The sequence below is a fragment of the Rattus norvegicus genome, chromosome 9 (genome assembly GCF_036323735.1).
Source record: "Rattus norvegicus strain BN/NHsdMcwi chromosome 9, GRCr8, whole genome shotgun sequence".
Taxonomy (NCBI): Eukaryota; Metazoa; Chordata; class Mammalia; order Rodentia; family Muridae; genus Rattus; species Rattus norvegicus.
In genome coordinates, this window is record NC_086027.1 from 50320501 (window position 1) to 50336397 (window position 15897).

The window sequence follows — 15897 nt, forward strand, 5'->3', positions numbered from 1 at the left end:
TGTCCTCAAAGGCTGATATGTTGCAGGTGTCCACTAGGTGTCAGTAGTGTAGCCTGCTAAGAACCTTTTGAGGCAGCATTTCATTACAGAAGTCAAATCAGAGCAAATAATTAAAGTGCAGTTCAAAAGGGCTACCTGCAGCTTTGACCGGTTCAAAACAGGTGAGACAGAATCGGGAGATGAGGAGGCTCAGGTACAGGGCAGGCGGCTCCTTCCTGGGATCCAACAGGGCAGAAAGGATTCCTTTCCTTATTAAAGGACTTCGGTGTTTCACGGAATGAGTGCTCTTCCCAATCTACACTCACAAGATGAAACCAGTGTTCAGTGAATGAGGAAAACAGCTTCGTATGAGGAGGGATTTCTCTTCGTAGATTCTCTTCAATTCACAATCGGATGAAGGTCCTACAGGTAGATCCGGCAGGAAGCCCACATCTGAGGCCAGAGCTAAGCTGCCTGAACACAGCAGGTTTTTAAGAAGATTTGAAAGGCTGCACCTGCACTCATCGCACTGGACCTCTTTGGCAATGACTTCTGGATTGCAAATAAACTACCCCTCGGTTGGGTAATGCAGCTGGAAACTCACCTTGCCGCAGAGGCGTGGCTCACATCAGGACCCAGGTGCATAGCGAGAGACGCACAGCCATGGGTCCTGCAATGTTGAGAGCTTTTAGTTCGTGGAAATGGTTGCTATTGCTGATGGTCCTTACATGTTTGGAAGCATCATCTTATGTTAATGAGTCCTCCAGTCCCACTGGCCAGCAGACACCCGATGCTCGGTTCGCTGCTTCCAGCTCAGACCCCGATGAAAGGATATCTGTTTTTGAATTGGATTATGACTATGTTCAAATCCCTTATGAAGTCACCCTCTGGATACTCCTCGCATCTCTTGCTAAGATAGGTAAGTCCTCAAGCACATGCTTAGGTTTCTTACCTGAGTTGTCATGTATGAAAGTCTCTCACATGACGGACAGCAATGAGTTAAGTAGACAGTAACTGTTACTTGTAGTGCACTAAGATTACATTCCCTGACATCAAGTGAAACTGTGGCTGTTTAATGCTTCAGGATTGTGTTTAAAATTTAAATGCATCCTTCCGGGTCCTGAGTTGTTTTGATTTCATATTTCAAGAAGATAACCCCATGCTTTCTCTGTCATGTAGAAAAATCATATGCTCTATGTTTAAAATAATATAAAATGTAAAGTGTACAGAGTTCAGGAAATGCTGGAGACTGCATAGAATTTCCTTTGTAACAGTCTTCATTCATTCCCAGCCACAGAACTGTAATTTTTTTAATGGCTCTAATTATTTATTCTTTCTATGAGGGATCTTGCTTCTTGTTAATGACAGGAAGCAAGGGGGGAAATGAGCACAGGCAACTCTTACACCCAGCAATGACTTGTGGGGCCTACTGAGTCAGTATGCTTGTGATGTATGGCTTTCCTCCTGCCTCAAATGGAGCTGCTGCCCACCTCGGCCTTCTTCAGTAGACCAAAGTGAGCTCAAGTGAGTGGATTGGGTTCTAGTCAGCTACTCTTCGCCTGGAAGCCCCAGAAGTGGCCCACATTTTACGACTAATATTCTAGCCCTTGTCTCCTTAAAACATATTATTTCAAAGTAGAAAATGTATACAAGGCTGTCAGTTACTGCACATAATATTGTCTTTGCCTCCTCTATGATAAACTGTAGATCACTTGGGCACACAGATTGCCCGACTGATGTAAAAATCTTTCAAACATTCTTATTTTCATACACACACATATGACAGATATGAAGTGCAGATTGAGCCATGCATAGTATAATGTTTAAAGCCACATGTCTACCCGTGTAACTCCTTCCTTCCTGGGCCCATGGGTATATTCAGGTGTCTCTTTAAAGCAGTTATGTATTTTAAGCTACTAAAGTATATTACAATGGTAAGCTGGGAGACATCTATTGCAGTTTGCTAAATGGTTAGCTTACACAGATAGTATAGAACAAAAACAATTAAAGTCACTTCTGACTTTGTGAGTTATTTTTCTTCTTGGAATATTATGGGAACTGTGCCTGGACCCATTTGGAAGAACGACATTGAAATGAAATCTCCCACTTCTGGGGACATTATTTCTTCGAGTTTCCCTTCAAAGCACTGGAATTACCCGAGTCACTGCCTCTACGACTCTGCTGCCCTTCATGAAAGTGGGCAGAGGTTTCGAAGTGTAAAATGCAGTAAGTCCTCCTTACTGCAGTGTGATGAACACATGGCCTGTTCCTGCCACGTCTCCACAGGTCTTGAGGCAGTTAGATCCTGGATCCATTTCAGGAACCCTGGTTCAAGGAAACAAGGCCAGAATGGTGAAAGCACGGGCCAGACAAAACACACTGCGGGCTCTTCTACTCCATGGCATAATTTAGATGTTAGTTTTGATTAAAATAAACACCAATTCAAAGATGAAAATAAGTCTGGCGGGGAAGAATAAAGAAGGCCAAGGAAGTTGTGATTAGAAAACGGAGGATCCAGGGCTTTAGGAGGCCTTGAGCTGGTTGACACCAGTGAAGTCTCGCCAACAGTGACATCCTTTGATGATAATCATACTCGACTGCATCAACCTGCCTATGTACAGTAGATAAGTTCACAAGGGTGCTGAGGGAGGCCCGTATCTTCTTTTTATATGGCTAAATGTAAAGTTCTCTAAGGAGACATTCCACTGTTTTCCCCCTAGTCTACGGAAAGAAATCTACCTTAATTAATTTGGGAGTCAAGTTCTTCACTCTATGGGACAAAACCATCTTCCAACCTCTACTTAATAATTTCCCCAGCCACTGTTTGCTAAAGCCAGGTGGATCATCTCTCAGTGAGGGAGAGAAGAGTCTGCCAGGACCGTTCCCACCCCAAGCGCCCCTCTCTACCATGCTTCTCATTCTATTACCTGATTCTGTGAGTCTTAGCATTTCCCAAGGCACCCAGATAATGTCCATACGGAAGCATCTCTGATGACCAGTTAGTTCATGCATCCAGTTGTGCACTCTTACAGCCAGCTGTCACACAGACAGAGCTGTGGATATTTGATGAGCAGTGTAATGACATAAATCGTCTACTTAAGTTTGGGGGGATTTATAGACTAGTGCAGGTGAGCAGTGTACAAACATTGTAGATTAGGATCATTGTTACTGAATAAACATTGTAGAGATAAATTGTCCTGGTAATTATGAGGAGGACACTGAGTCCTCTGGTGGGGAATGGGAAAGGCTTAGCATCATGTTCTGAGTGGGACATAAAGCCAAATGAGGACAATTCAAGCAGGAAAAGCAGAGGTATAAGACAGGGAAAGGGAACCTAACTACAAAGGGTTTTGATTGGCAGTATTGAAGGATGGACACACTCCTGGCAGGAGCACCAAAGTGCCATGTTGCTTTGGGAGCCCTATGATGAACCATTGAGTTTGTGTCTTTCTATTTGTAGTGTGTTTCAGCTCTGTCTAAGCTGGAGTTTCTGTTGCTGCAATGAAACACCATGACCAAAGAGCAAGTTGAAGAAAAAAGGGTTTCTTTGACTTTCACTTCCATATTGTTGTTCATTATTGAAGGAAGTCAGGACAGGAACTCAAACAGGGCAGGAACCTGGAGGCAGGAGCTGATGCAGACGGTGGAGGGGTGCTGCTTACTGGCTTGCTCTTCATGGCTTGCTCAGCCTGCTTTCTTATAGAACCCAGGACCACCAGCTCAGGAATGGTTCCACCCACAATAGACTGAGCACACCCTTCTACCACCAATTGATTAATAATTGAGAATATGCCTTACAGTTGCATCCCGAGGAGGCATTTCCTCAACTGAGGCTCCTTCCTCTCTGATGACTTTTACTTGTGTCAAGTTGACACACCAAGCCAGCCAGTACAACGTCATAGGTCAAACTATTTCAATCTTCTCGATTGTTTATGTCTCACTGTTAAAACTTTGCCAAGAGTAGAAACTGCAGCATATTCTACGTCTTTGGCTTTCCACCTCATTAAATCCAACAGCATGCTGGTCTTTACAATAGAATGCTCAATAAACACCTTCAGTTTAATCCATGGAGTGCTTTGAGTGTCTTCTGAATCTTAGGGGGAGCTAAGAATGAAATACACAGGATTGGAAAGCCTAGCTCCTTAAACCATGGCTCAGAACCTCACCCTGTGCTTGCACAGTGGGATGTGGCGAGTTGTGGAGAATGCAGCAATAACAATAAAAAATGTTTTCTGAAAAGGTAACAAAATCAAGTTGTTTCTCTCTGCCCTTGAGCATGCTTCATCAGAGACCTCCCTGTAGCTTTGGTTGCGAGCACACAGCAGGGACAGAACTATTTGCACAGTGAATACTGCCTGAATGCTTGGCTCTTACTCAAGAGAATGCTCTACTCTTTGAACCACGGTGTCCTGCCTTACAACAAGATTTCTCATCTTATCGAAGTGCAATGGTTTAGTATAGAAAAGAGAGACGGGTGCTATTTCCCTACTGCCATTCCTTAACATGTCAAATTCCTGTCTTTGGATTGCATTGTGTTGGGATGCTTGGCTCTAAAACCGCTGTTTGAGTTGCTCACATGAATTCTACATGTAAAGTAAAATTTATATGCATTTTGGTTTGGGATTAAGGGAGAATTTATGATGATTTCTGAAATACCCTTAAGCATATTTCTGCCACTTGGTACTCTGTATTTTGCAAAGTGATATCAGAATTGATGATTATCAATCTAAGTTTTCATTTTACTTATTTCCTACAAGCATACAATGCATTTTAAACATATTTACCTCCCTACTCACCTCTTCCAACTCTTCCCAGATATCCCCAAAGCTCCAAAGACTACTTCCCAACTCTCTCTCTCTCTCTCTCTCTCTCTCTCTCTCTCTCTCTCTCTCTCTCTCTCTCTCTCTCTCTCCATGGAATTCAACTAAGTCCATAGGACTGTGGCCACCTCCTAGTACATGGTCAATCCACTGGGGACTCCTAAAGAAAATTGACTCTTTCTCCTAGCGTCCATCAGTTCTTGATAGCTCACGCTTAGGAGTGGCTCTGGTTTGTGTCTCTCACCCACACTAGGATGTCAATTGGCTTGATCTCTTGCATGTCTTGTGCCAGCAAGCATAGCTCCCATGACATTATAGGTGCAGTGTTCTTGTCAGTAAATGTGTTTTCTGTCTACCAGTCGCACATCCTCAGACACTAATAGATGGATAGGTTTTGGAGGATGTTTTAGATCCAAACCATAGCGGGAGTTAAAGAATGATCTGCAATTCATAGCACAAGAAATATGAGGACTTCAGAAAAAGACCTGGCTATAGAAACGGAGAGGAAGGGATGGACTTCAGGGACAGATCATGAGAAGAGTGACTGAGGAAACCTGAGTTGATTACATAATTAGCAAAAGTGACAAGGGTGTTTTAGGAGAATAGGACCCTATTTCTTTCTTCAGTGGGACCAATTGGCAACATTATTAATTAAGTAGGGAAGACAAATAAAGATGCTTTATTTCTGTGACATACAATAAGTGAGACTGCCTGAGCTGTGCACTGGGCTTTTCATGGTGCACACACTTTTACCCACTTTTTCCTTATGTGTCTCTGGGACCCCCCCACCCCTATCTCAGGAAGCAGGAAGCAGGAAGTAGGGAAGAAGTGGGCTCACAGGCTGTGACTGTTGCTAGTGATGTTAACACGTTCTTATCTGAAACCCCCAAGTTCCTGCAGTAGAGGGGATGCATAGCTCTTGTCCACCATTCCACATTTCCGGTTTTTTTAAAAGACCAGTGGTTCTCAACCTGTGGGTCGCTGCCTCCTGAAGAACCTCAATAACATTGTGATTTTAATGGATTTTAATATTCCCATCACAACGCCTAACAGTAGCTAAATTACAGTTATGGAGCAACACTGAAAATAATGTTATGATTGGGGTCGCCACCACGTGAGGAACTGCATTAAAGGGTAGCATTAGGAAGGGTGGGCTAGACCAATCGGGCTAGACCCAGCCCTGTTCATTGGCAGATTATGGTCCCACCCTCTGTGTTCCCAGGTTTTCATCTTTACCATAGGTTGCCGCACCTCATGCCAGAGAGCTGCCTCCTCATCATCGTGGGAGCCTTGGTGGGCAGCATCATTTTTGGCACCCACCACAAATCGCCTCCGGTCATGGATTCAAGCATTTATTTCCTCTACCTCCTCCCACCCATCGTGTTGGAGAGCGGCTACTTCATGCCCACCAGGCCCTTCTTTGAGAACATTGGCTCCATCCTGTGGTGGGCAGGCCTGGGGGCCCTGATCAATGCTTTTGGCATTGGGCTCTCTCTCTACTTCATTTGTCAGATCAAGGCGTTCGGCCTTGGTGACATCAACCTGCTACAGAATCTGCTATTTGGCAGCCTGATCTCGGCAGTGGACCCCGTGGCTGTGCTGGCTGTTTTCGAGGAGGCGCGCGTGAATGAGCAGCTTTACATGATGATCTTCGGGGAGGCCCTGCTCAATGATGGAATCAGCGTGGTGAGTCGTCCAGGTCATGTTTGCGGATGGGGTGGATCTGGGGTGGGATTCGACCAGTGCCATAGAGACCAGGATTGCCTTGGATCTCCTTGTATGGTTGTGGCCCAAATTCTGGTAACATTCTGAAGGATTCACCCTATGTATCTAACTGTTCGTTAGTTGCTTTATGGAGAGAAAAGGAGTAAAAGATACATAATTCAATTTACGTTCCAATTCAAGAACATGTTTGTATTTAGCATGGAGAAACTATTATTTATAACCATTCTGAGTATCCCTGTTGGCCAATGCAGTACTTTTGTTTCTAATAAATGAATATATATGCACACACACATGCACACTTACAGGCACATACATACATACATACATACTTACACACACACACACACACACACACACACACACACACACACACACTCACCCGAAGCTCTAGATGAAGTTGAAAAATTCCACTGGTCATTGAGACATGACAGAGGAATTATGTGGTGCTACGGAAAAATGGAAATGAGGGCTCTCTGCTCAGGAATTCTCTAGAGAATCTGAAGAGGAGGAACAGGCTAGAAAGAGCAAGATGTGGCACCAAGACCCAGGAAATGCCCATACCTGGACCCATATTCTAGACAAGTTAAGTTCATTGATCAAATTCACTTAAAATGACAGTATTTATCAGTGGTTGGCTCAGAAGGCATTTATACGTACTTTGATGGCATTTCACTTTTAAAACTTAGATTCCTGCACATAAGCAACATTGGAATTCTTTTCAGTGTAAAAGAGTTGAATAGTATAAAATTATGAGGCAGAAACAGAAAGCTTCCACTTTAGCCTGTTTGCCCTTTTCCCTTCCAGGCTTCATAGCATGAACATACATACCTTCATAGCTGTATAGCTGCATAACTACATAGCTGCCTAGCTACATAGCTGTATAACTACATAGCTGCATGGCTGCATAGTTGCATAGCTACACAACTACACAGTTGCACAGCTGCACAGCTGCATAACTACATAGCTGCATAGCTGCATAACTACATAACTGCATAGATGCATAACTACATAACTGCATAGATGCATAGCTAAATAGCTGCATAACTACATAGATGCATGGTTGCATAGCTGCATAACTATATAGCTGCATAGCTACATAGCTGCATAACTACATAGCTGCATGGTTGCATAGCTGCATAGCTACATAGCTGCATAGTTGCATAGCTACATAACTACATAGCTGCATAGCTGCATAACTACATAGCTGCATAGTTGCATAGCTGTTGTATAGATTTAAAACTTGATACATGCAACTATTTTAATCACTTCCTATTGACCATATTGGTAATGAGAAGTTAACATTCTAGAGTTGTGGAAATGGGCAAAGATATGATACTTGCATCACAGTTTCTTTTCTATTGTCACGTAATAAAATAAAGTGTTGGGCTTGTGGTTTCACAGGGTTAGAGTACATGAAGGCAGAGCAAAGGAAGTTGAGAGGTCACATCTTGTTCCTCAAGTAGGAAAGAGAGAATGTGCTGGGAATGGCACAAGTCTTTTTGAGATCCCAAAGTCCACCCCCAGTGACAAAGTTCCTCAGACAAGGCCACACCTCTTAATCCTTACCAAACTGGTCCACCATCCAGAGAACAAGTATTCAAACACATGACCCTACGGGGGCCATTTTCATCCAAACCACTACAGTGGTACAGACGGGTACAAAGCCAGGTCATCAGAAAGCATACACATAGTCCAGGGGATTGGGACATCAAATAACATCCAAACCACTTAGACTGCCCTAGGGAAAACACACAATGGCAGAGGTTAAAGGGGCAGACATAAGTTTGGGGAAATAAAGAGAGCAAGCAGAAGGCTGGAGTCACTCTGGTCCTCAGGGAAGATGTGTATGAACTGTGTGGAGAGTTTACAGACTAGCACGGATATACAGGAGCCCCTCCTGCCATGCTTGCCCAGGGTAGCAATCTGGCTGGGGCTGTTAAAGGTGGAACAGCAGAAATAAGGGGAATTTGCAGCTAGGCTGGGCACTTTTGGATTTTTTTTCCAAGTGCCAAGGTAACACATGACATTGAACTTGGTGACCTCAGCCACCAAGTTTTTCCAGAAAGACTTTATCAGCTTCTGCTACTACAGACAGGCTTGACTTCTCTAATTTACCTGGAACGCACGGCCTCTTTATCAGGAGCACAATCACACAGTGTGCAGAAATTCTCGCTGAGAAGTCATCTGTGTTTATTACCAAAGCAAGTTCTTGCCTGCTGCTGCTGAGAGAGGGTCAGATCTCACCTCGAGGTTCCTTTAGCTGTCTTGTCCAGAGCCAACCCCGGGTTGTTGATTCCATCACCGGTGACATTTGCTTGACTTTCTCAAGGCTAAAATTGCTTCCATATAGATGTTTCTAAAGGATGATCGTTTTAAAATAAGATTATAATTTCTGAGTGACTGTAGTGTCTGCTGTTGTGACCTCTGCTGGGCAACACTGCTGTTGTATTGGCTCTGGTGAGGTTGCCCACATGGTCATCTTTGGTCTCCTACTGCACAGTGAGTATTAAGTGTGTGTTGGAGCGCCTCTGGGTCCCTAAGTGAAACCAGAGAAGCCCAGGGCCAGATTTAGAAAGCAACTGAAAGCAACTGGTACTTTCCATCGTCCAATGGTATTTTGAGCCGAGGGCTTTGAGCTCACCCTTTCATTGAGCAAAAGGCCTTCCCAAGGGCAGCAGTCACAGTCACCCAGCAGTCTGAGTCACCTAGGCCTGTGATTTAGGTCTCCATGTGATGTCAGTACAGATCTTACTTCCAGAACAATTGGATTTATTCATGAATCTGATTCACCAGGAATCAACTGTGTCAGGATTTCAGCTTGTGGTTTTTATTTCCTTTTGCTGAATTTTCAGGTTATAGCGTTGCTAACTAGGACATACCTTCCACATCTGACAAACAGAACAGAGGCACAAGCCGTGTAGGTCTGCACACCCAGGACTGCTGTGTACACTGGAAATGGTGCTGGGGACTCGTGGAGATTTACTATGAAGGTGGATTTCAAGAGAGAAAGAGGTGGAGGGAGGGAGGGAGGGAGGGAGGGAGGGAGGGAGGGAGAGAGAGAGAGAGAGAGAGAGAGAGAGAGAGAGAGAGAGAGAGAAATTCTTATTACTGAGTTATTCAACAAGAATCATTTTATCAGGATGTAGACACTAAGGTGTGATAGTGCATGACTTGAATATCAACAACTTTCTCTTAAAAAGTAATATATATATATATAATTTTATTATTATTCTTTCATCTTTTTTGACAGTCCAGTTGTTATCTCCCTCCAGGTTCATGCTCAGGCAGTTTCTCATCCCATTCCTCCTCCCATGTCTCCAAGAGGATATCCCTACCCCTCACCCCCAAAAGATCCCCCCACTCCCTGGGTACTCAAGTCTCTCAAGGGTTAGGTGCTTCTTCTCTGACTGAGGCCAGACCAGGCAGTCAGTCCTCTGCTGTCTATGTGTTGGGAGCCTCATATGTGCTGATGTATGCTGCCTGGTTGGTGGCTCTATGTCTGAGAGATCTTGGGGGTGTAGGCTTGTCGAGACTGCCAGTATTCCAATGGGGTTGCCTTCCTCCTCAGCTTCTTCCAGTTTTTCCCTAATTCAACCACAGGAGTCCCTGGCTCTGTCCATGGGTTGGTTGGGTCTGCATCTGACCCTTTCGGCTGCTCTTTGGCATTGCTAAAAACAATACCCCAAGATCTCCAGTGCAGTGTCATGGTTAAGATCTCAGAAGAAGCAGAGACAGAATTAGTCCAGGACCCATAGTGGCTGACTTTACACTTGCTACTTTATCAAATCCGTGGAGCTTATCATGAAACATGAAAAGATACTGTCCATTCGAAGATGAAGAGAGTCAGGCGTGAGAGTTTAGAACACCCCAGGTTACAGGGCAGACCTGGGTGCTCAGCTCTGTGCTTGGCTCTGTGTCTTCAGTTCGCTTTCCATTTTCTTTCTGCCAATTGAAATTTCAATTCTAAGCTGCAGGTGAAAGAAAAATTTCATCAAGGTCAGTGACGCAGCTGTCCTTTCCCTTGTATCAAAATGGCTGACTTAGTGATTGCCACACGAGGCTTTAGGCAAGCCTGTTCACTCATGTCTCTTTTTGCTGTAGAATTGGAGTAAGGACATTCTTAAGCTCACAGGGTCTGGAGAAATCGTAATCAGCCTTTAGTACAGTAAGTCCCTGGCCTGGAAAGGGTGTTGAATAGCTCCTGTCTGCAGCTTTCCCATCAGCTCATGGGCACTCTGGATCACCATGGCTAGGCACCGTATTTTAAATATGGACTCACCATATTGGCTGTAGGGCAATGTCTTCCTAGCTCTATCAATCTCTATTGCCGTACCTCAGCTTGCCCGATAAGCGACAGGTAATTGTATTCCTATTCCTATCCATGCCACCTCTCCTCCTCATCTCTTATTTATTCTGCCTCATCTGGAAGGCTAAATGCCAGAGGACAGGGCTGAGCCTAGAACCCAGGCAACCTTCCTTTGCTTTCTGTGCCCCACCTTATCACATTGCTTCTCCCACTCTGACCCTCCCTCCTTCCTCTGTCTTTTCCCTTGGTTCCCACCCCACTTCTCGAGGCACATCTCTAGGGCTTCTTGCCGCAAGTTTGCCACCCTATAGGGATGCTATGGTGGAAGGAGATGAGCTATATTTCTAAGCTTTGGTTTGAGTCAATCTCACTGATGAATGGGTTATCAACTTTTCCCACTTATGCCTCATGGAACATCATGGAGTGAGGAATTCCTATCCTGTCTTGCCTTATGAAGTAATAGTATATAGTAGTTTGTGGTAGAGTGCCCTTAGGTCCAACTCTTGAGGCCCCTAGTCCAATTCTTTTTTTTTTTTTTTTTTTTTTTGGAGCTGGGGACCGAACCCAGGGCCTTGTGCTTGCCTAACACCAGGCAAGCGCTCTACCAGGTCCTATTCTTTTTTAAGACAAGCACTAAGTTGACTTAGCAGACCTCTATGTAGACACATTTCTTGGTTGTCATTTATGAAATGAAGATAAATTCCCAGCAAGACTGAGCCTGTATTAATTGAGTATAATCTAGTTTTGTGTGGTATAATATCCAGAAGACAGAGTGGCCATCTCCTTACTTTCTTGGAGAAGTCAGGCATTTCCTTCAGCTGAGGGCACCAATGGAAGTCTGTGGTAAAAACCTTTGGCTTCTCTTTCCCTCTGTGATTGCATCCTCTCTGTATACACAATCTTGTTTCTAGCACATCATCCTAAGTTTCCCACCCCCCATCTAGAGTTCATTGCCTCTCTTTTTCCTTGTCTGTCTCATATGTCTTCCTTTACTGAAGGGATTCCTGGAAGCCTTCTTGGTTTCTATTCCAGATTCCTTTTGGCATCTACACCACAGACCATCATTTGCTCTGAGCAATCAAAGGGTCCCCAAGGGTTCACCCCTTCATCATTACCATGTGGAAAAAGACACAGACAATGGATGCAGGCCTTCAGGGGCTGATGCAGTGTGCTATGGTCGTGTTTCTAAATATTGAGCGGTAGCATGGAGCCACTTCCTCAGTCAGCCCCCTGTTCTTGAGAGGAAATTATGTTCTGCTGTGCACTGGGATGCTGAGCTGGGGTGAGGGCTAGAAGAACTGAATTCTGTGAACCTTTGTCATGATCCTTCCAGCTTATGGTGAGTTTATGGAGGTGTGTTTCACCAGTTCTTACAAGAAACCATATGAGGGTTGGTGTATGAGGGGATATAAACCTATAAAGTGATGGTTCATGAGCAAAGATCTCAAGATAGTTTCCTTATATATGAGATGGGATGGACTTACCCAATCTGAGAGGATATTTGTGAGGTCACAAAAATGGACTTGTGGATATCTGGCACATGGTAGGTGATGGTCAAATATCTCTTCACCCTCATAATCCAGAGGAAGATCCGTACAAGAAATATAACCTTCTTGGTGTGTCCAAGGCCCAAGTCCTTCCCAGATCACTGGAGGCAAGGAAGGAGTCAGACTCACCTACAGGGTCCCAGCATTTGCAAATGTGCTGTCAGCCAAACAATTAGAGGTTTATCTGGTAAGCTTGCCCTCTCACAAGACATGGGACTGGTGTGTATGTGTGTGTGTGTGTGTGTGTGTGTGTGTGTGTGTGTGTGTGTGTGTTTGCACGCTCGCGCATGTGAAAAAGAGGCGGGTTCGGTCCCCAGCTCCGAAAAAAAGAACCAAGAAAAAAAAAAGGAGGCGGGGAGTAGCAACCAGTAGCCAGGCTGGGAAGGTAGCAGGAGCTACCATGAGTGAGGGAAGCCAGTTGAAGTCCCCAGGAGTGTGTTTCAGCGTTTTACTAAGTTAGAGGAGACACTTCTAATCCTCATGACCCCCACAACTGGGTAACAGATTGCCTCCAATACATCTATCGTCTGAGTTACAGACTCACCAACTTGCAACATGAAAGACTTGAACCTAGCAAGGGCCAGCTTCTCAATGGCTGGAAAAAAACATTGTTAGATAGGGATCTTCAACCACAATTTTATGACAGTTTCCCAAATTTGACTACAAATGTTCATTTGGAGCATCTGTCTCTTCTTGAAGGAAGGGAGTAGCTGAGATTTGAATTTTATTCATTGGGTATTTCTTTAATCATAAGACACTTACGAGTCCTTTGGGGTAATGGGCACTCACTTTAGCCCCAAGGGTAGGACAAAGGGAATACATCTAACTAGTCACCAAGATGCCCTTTCTTTCTCTGTTGGGAGGCAGATTAGAGCATCTGTAGGAATTGATTTGGAGGGGAAGGAACACTAAGGAAGAGACCGATGGCCCTTTAACTCTTCAGGGAATAATGAGAGCCACTCAAAAGCAATTCTGTCCATACCACTATGGGCCTGCATACTGTCCATATCTCCTACCTTAGATGGGAAAGCAAGCAATTCTGTATGCTGCCTTGAATCTGACACTGTAAGCCTTCAAAGTTCTATAATCTACAACTATGTGCCTGCCTAGTCTGTACTTTCTTAGAACCTGTCCCAGACAGAAAGGTTCCCTAGATTATATAATAATTTCATAGAAATTCCTGCCTCAGGAGGACACCCTGGCATGCCAGGTATAGCCAAGCAGACTTCCTCCTCCTGTGGTTATTTGCCAGACCAACCTCTGCCAACACTTGTGCCAGTGTTCTCAGTTGGGCGTGCTGGGCTGCAATATGAAATAACAAGCTCATTGTCATGTGAAAAGCCCTGTGAGGTGGGTTATGGGAGGAAGCATTGCTGACAGACGAGTACTTACTCTCCCTATGGCTTCTATGGTGGTTATGCAAATGGCCATCCCTTAGTAGAACTTGTTGTACAAGCCTGCAGGAAAGCAGTAAGCCTTTGATTCTGCCTCTAGGATAGGGTAATCTATATATTCCTGAGAAGCTTTCAGTGAAAGTGAAAAGATTCCTTCAGGAAGACTGGGTATCCCTTCCCAGGGTGCCCCTGTAGGCCTCATTCCCTTCTGAAAAGCCCTACTTCTTAAAGACTTCTTCATCTTCTCACTACACCACAGTGGCACCGAGCTCTAGGACATGAGAACAGTGCAACATAAGCCACACCCAAGATAAACAGTGAGCAAGAGACTAACATTACAGAAAGAATTGAGGTATGACCAAAGGCAACTTCTTAAAACATTTTACCAAAATTTTTGAGTTCATACATGAAAACTATATTTACTTCATCTCTACTTCCTCACTGCTACTATTCCTGTGTTCCCTCAGTTTCCTCTCAAATTCATAACCTCTTCCTCAGTAATTTTTGTTATATATGTACATATATTATATTATATATAATAATATACATACACTCATATATATGTATATAATATATACGAATGTAGATTCTATTATGTATATGATGTATATGTATGTGTATTTGTATTGTGTATATTGTATGTGTATATGTGTACACATATGTATGCAACCAATTGAGAGTATTTAGTGTTGTTTATATGTATTTGTGTGCAGGACTGAGCTTTTGGAATTGGATGATCCTTCAAGGGTCTTATCCCCGGAGAAAAGCAAACCCTCTCTCTTTGAGCAGCCATGAATTGTCTAAAGCTCTCAATCTAGTGGTGGAACTTGTGAGAGCCCCTCCATCCTAGTCAACAGGTCAACAGCTGTCATGGAGATAGTCTTGTTTAAGCAACCATGTTGTTGAGATTTCATGGGTGCAGCTTCCCCGGACATGTATAGAAGACACTATCTCTCAGCCAACGGGTCCTCTAGCTCTTAGAGTTTGTCTTATTCTTCTTTTGCGGTGTTCTTTAGGTCTTGGGTATTGGGGCTGTGCTGTGGAAGTGTCAGTTGAAGTTGGGTATGTCATAGTTAGCTATGTTTCTTCAGCTATAGTTAGCTTCATTTTCACTTGTGTTGGATTTCAGTAATGGTTATCACACCCACTTCAAAAGGAAGTTGTTTTGATGAGGGGTGAGAGCTGTACTTCTCTGTGTAAGGATAGGAGCTTAGGCTGCAGTTAGACATTATTTTGGTTTAGGAAAGTAGCAGTAGTAAGTTTTCCTCTAGGGTCTATGCCTTTACTAGTCACAGGTAGTTGGTTTATGGTACTATGCATAGATTTCTTTGAATCAAGCATTCCTTACATTCAATTAGGCAGCTGTTGGTTACCCCAAGTTATAAATACCCCTATCTCATTCCTGTAAATATCTCATCATGCAATCAGTATTGTGGCTCATAGAATTTACACATGGGTAGGACTATTGGTTGCTTTTCTATCCTGGCATCTTGCACAGCAGTTTCAGATACTATCAGAGATAGTCCTTAGGGATGAGACTTCCAGATCAGTTCCTGCTTGTGTTTTCCAAGTCCTGTGTCTGGAGTGTGTGCTGTATTCAATGGTAGCATCTAAACTTCAGGTTCTAGCAGGCAATCAAGGGCTTCAGCAAGGCCTATATTGTTTGGGGGAGGGGGCGTCGCTTGGACTCACCCAACCAAAAACTCAAAGGAAAGATTTCTATACACATGCATCATGTCTTAGTCAGTGTTTGTATTCCTGCACAAAACATCATGACCAAGAAGCAAGTTGGGGAGGGAAGGGTTTATTCAGCTTACACTTCCACATTGCTGTTCATCACCAAAGGAAGTCAGGACTGGAACTCAAGCAGGTCAGGAAGCAGCAGCTGATGCAGAGGCCATGGAGGGTGCTGCTCACTGGTTTGCTTCCCCTGCCTTGCTCATCTTGCTCTCTTATAGAACCCAGGACCACCAGCCCAGGGATGGCACCACCCACAAGGGGCTCTCCCACCCTTGATCACTAATTGAGAAAATGCCTTACAGCTGGATCTCATGGAGGCATTCCCTCAGTGGAGGCTCCCTTCTCTGTGATAACTCCAGCTTGTGTCAAGTTGACACAAAACCAGC

General features: G+C 44.1%; 1 protein-coding gene across 1 annotated transcript in view; it reads left to right on the forward strand.

The window, feature by feature from the left end:
* The first annotated feature begins 447 nt into the window (after positions 1-447).
* Positions 448-15897, forward strand: part of Slc9a4 (solute carrier family 9 member A4) — a 54389-nt gene continuing 38939 nt past the window's right edge. Inside the window, exons 1-2 of the mRNA NM_001413317.1 lie at positions 448-898; positions 6022-6485. Of these exons, the coding sequence (NP_001400246.1) occupies positions 643-898; positions 6022-6485 (720 nt within the window). The 5' untranslated portion in view covers positions 448-642. The remainder of the gene's footprint in view (positions 899-6021; positions 6486-15897) is intronic.